The sequence below is a fragment of the Gastrolobium bilobum genome, unplaced genomic scaffold (genome assembly GCF_033153095.1).
Source record: "Gastrolobium bilobum isolate Gb01-03AN ecotype WA unplaced genomic scaffold, APGP_CSIRO_Gbil_v1 utg909, whole genome shotgun sequence".
Classification (NCBI taxonomy): Eukaryota; Viridiplantae; Streptophyta; class Magnoliopsida; order Fabales; family Fabaceae; genus Gastrolobium; species Gastrolobium bilobum.
The window spans coordinates 37,728-41,300 of NW_026895707.1; the positions used below are offsets into that span (position 1 = coordinate 37,728).

General features: G+C 37.4%; 1 protein-coding gene across 1 annotated transcript; it reads left to right on the plus strand.

Moving 5' to 3' along the window:
• Positions 1 to 257: 257 nt before the first annotated feature.
• LOC133293319 (zinc finger protein 4-like) lies at positions 258 to 2,997 on the plus strand. Its single transcript, XM_061491869.1, has 3 exons — positions 258 to 451; positions 558 to 678; positions 2,005 to 2,997. The coding sequence occupies exon 3, from the start codon at positions 2,093 to 2,095 to the stop codon at positions 2,864 to 2,866; it is 774 nt and encodes a 257-aa protein (XP_061347853.1). The 5' UTR covers positions 258 to 451; positions 558 to 678; positions 2,005 to 2,092; the 3' UTR covers positions 2,867 to 2,997.
• The last annotated feature ends 576 nt before the right edge of the window (positions 2,998 to 3,573 follow it).

The following is a 3,573-nucleotide window of genomic DNA, read 5'->3' on the forward strand; positions in this document are numbered from 1 at the left end:
AAAAGTTTATAAACAAAAAAATTTGTAAATATAACTCGTAATTAATTGTATCCTCTCACTCTCACTCTCACTCTCTTTATATATCCCAAAACCTCCTTTTCCTCCTCTGACTTTTCTGTTCGACACCCTTCCCTCCTTTCTTACCTTTATATTTTTTTTTCTCTCCTAATTAAACATAAATACCCACCATCTCAGTCTCTCTGTCCCCATTTACTTCTCCTTTACTTTTTATTCCTTTCAGTTAAACCTTTGAATTAAAAAGACATCTAAGCTCTCACCTTACCCTCTATTAGTGTTGCAAAAACATAGAAAACCCAAGAACCAGGATTTTCTTCTCATAATCAGTCATAGCAAGAAAAGCAACACTGGAAACAGATGTCTCCAATTCCAAAGCAGTTTTTAGGTGATCTCAGAAGCAAGCCACTTTCACTTGATCTTGAAATTTGAGAGGGTAGACAATAATACTCTTTTACTGTCATCTTTATTCTGTGCACTTAACTTCTGGTTGTCTTCTTATTTTAGTTTTCCTTGCCTTAAAAGTCTTTCTTGGTTATTAGACAAGGTAGGATCACTGGATAAAGGAAATGGTTTGTGGATTCAATCTCAAACTTCACATCATCCCATCAGTTCCCCCATTTTGCCACCACCAAACTCTGTCTCTCTCTCAAAGGCTCCAAAGTAAGCCTTTCTTTGTTGCGAAACTGTGTTTGTTCATATAGAATGAAAATCCAGGTAGATTTCATGCTAAAATCCGTGAAAATGAGGATGAAAATGAAACAAGTTTCTGCATGCAATTCTTGGTTTTGGATATGAGGTTGTTGTTAGTTCTCCATATTAATGTTTTGGTTTTTATCTGTCTTGTCTGCTGAAATGGTGGTCATTCTACCTCTTTTTGTCTCTAAATCTTGACTTGCACTTACAATCTAATAGAGCTCAAATTTAAACTGGGTGCTGCGTTCTCTCTCTTTCTCTCCTTCATCAAGGTTATGGTGTTAAAACTTCTAAGTCCATAAGTTCTTGGAAATATATAATCTGAAAGAATCTCCTATCTCTATTCCATATTGATTCCAGTCAGGATTAGTTACTTTATTCATGTAATTAATTTGTGATTCATCGACAGTCCTCCTCTGGATCAAAATCCTAGGATAGTTGATTTTTTTTGTGTGAAAATAATTAAATAGAATAGTTGACCATTACATTTTGCTACTGATTCTATCATGATTCAAATCTTCATAATTTCAAAAAGATACTAGGAAAAAATGGTTTTGTTGGTATTTTTTTTTTTTTTGGTATAACCTGGAGGTATCCCAGTTCAACCTCCTCCGGTCACCTTGCCCTCGGTGTACGGCCCTGTAGGCTAGCCCCTCATTGGAACAGAAGGTGTATTGAGCTTCGTTACCGGAAGAAGAATGAGACTAATCTCCTATTCGAGGAGAGAGACACATCCTCTGGCCCCCAAAGATTTTCCAAGAATTTGCTTGAGGCAGAGTTTGAACCCCTGACTCAAGCAAACCCTTGGGAGCTCAGTTGCCAAGTGAGCTACCCTTGGGAGTTGGTTTTGTTGGTATTTTTAGCTATGGGGCTATGGCTACTGTTATTCAACCAACCCATCTGTTGGTACCAATGGCTTTTACTGTATATAGAACCTATTTTACCTTCAATTAGAATCCCCCCCGCAATTATTTAGCGCTTGTATCTTTTATAGTTGGGCTGGCCAAACTTATTGTAAAACAAGCAAGCACCTAGTAGGAATGCTTTTTCAGCAGCCAAAGTTCATTTTCAAGGCACTTAAATCTCATGACATAATACATGAATGTGTATCTATGATCTATGCCATGACTAATTGGCTTCAACGAAGGAAGAGATAAAGTATATGTTTTTTTTGTGACTAGTAATCATTCACGGCATCAAATACCAATGTAAATCATTGACTCAAGAATTTATTGTTTTGATGATTGCTAAATATGAGCTGCTGATGCGTTTTCATGGTGCACCTAATTGCAGGATAAAATAAATCTTTTACAGCAAGCTCTGAAATAGATCTTAATCTGATTATTCTGGTGGTTCATTGATGCACCTGTTTGGTTAAATCATGAAACCAAAATTTGATCTTGAATTGGAGGCCTATGCAGAATATGAATCTGAAGTTAGCAGCCAGGTTGCTTCCAATGTATCAATTCAAGAAACTTCTGCAGGTCCTTGTAGTAACAGCCTCACTAACTCTTCCAACCTCACAAACCCAATAGGGATTCATCCAAATTTAGATGCTATTTCACTTGACTTAACTCTCAACTTCAAGAATAATGAGTTTGGGACAAGAGATTCAATAGGATTCTCATTCTCAAGCACTAGTGAGAGCAGCAATGAACCTGCCTCTCAAACTACAGCAGCAACCATTCCTCGAGTTTTCCCTTGCAATTACTGTCAACGCAAATTTTTAAGCTCTCAGGCTCTTGGTGGACACCAGAATGCACACAAGAGGGAAAGAACATTAGCAAAAAGGGCAATGCGAATGGGTTTTTTTACTGAGAGGTATGCTAGTCTTGCATCTCTTCCTCTGCATGGTTCTTACAGGACCTTAGGGATAAAGGCACACTCTTCAATGCACCATGTTTTCCCACCAACAATGAGGCCTCCCGAGATAAAAAGCAATGCAAGATTTGAGCAAGAATATCCTGGCCTTCCAATATTCTTGGAGGATGATGAGTCAGATTTGTTGTGGCCTGGTAGTTTCCGTCAGGTTGCAGAGGCAGGTGATAGTCATCAGAATTTCATACTAACTGCAAGTACAGACTTGAGTTTTAGTGAGGTAAATCCACCAGTAGACATAAAGAACTCAACACCAGATTTGACATTGAAACTCTGAAGGAGGTTATTTGGTATAATATCTGGCCTTGAGTTGTATGCTCTATTTTTATATTCTTGTAAAATAAGACATGCATGCAAGGGGCCATGATAGCTAGATTGATTACTATCCTTGGATTTCCTTTTACTTTCACCTTCAGTTTTATCTTAGGAGTTCTTTCTTTGATATTTAGCTCTGTAAGTTTCTCATTGTACAAGAGCTCTGGGAGGACAGTTTTGGAGCTTCTGTGCTTGTCATATAAATCATGTTTTTCGTTCACTGTAATTATTGAGCTTCCAGTATGTCTTCTGTGTCTTTTGCTTCTTATTCTGTGGATTATATTGACCAACCAAGGAAGATGAAAAAGACCAAATAGAAAGTAGAAAAGAGAATACTTTAAAAACCAGAAATAAATTTTCAATCTGATTTGGAGAATATTGGAGTTGGATCATAACCCTATTTCAAGGCATTTCTTGGCTTATTTTGTCACAGCTATCTCCAATAGTTGGATTTTTGTCCATTTTCTTACTTGCCTTGGTTAGGTCATGCTACATATGCCCCCATGGTCTTTTCTAGAGAGACCTGAAATCAGAGCAGGGTGGAATATATGAACACGAATGGAGCAGTACTGTCTCATTTAAGCCTCAAATTCTTGAAAAAGGACACGAAATGAGAAATCAACGTTGACATTACTTCAAATCAAGATTCCGTAAAACTTCACATTATAA

Bases quoted from the DNA above. Each gene is read 5' to 3' on its own strand.
- LOC133293319 (XM_061491869.1), top strand. From the start codon at position 2,093: ATGAAACCAAAATTTGATCTTGAATTGGAGGCCTATGCAGAATATGAA.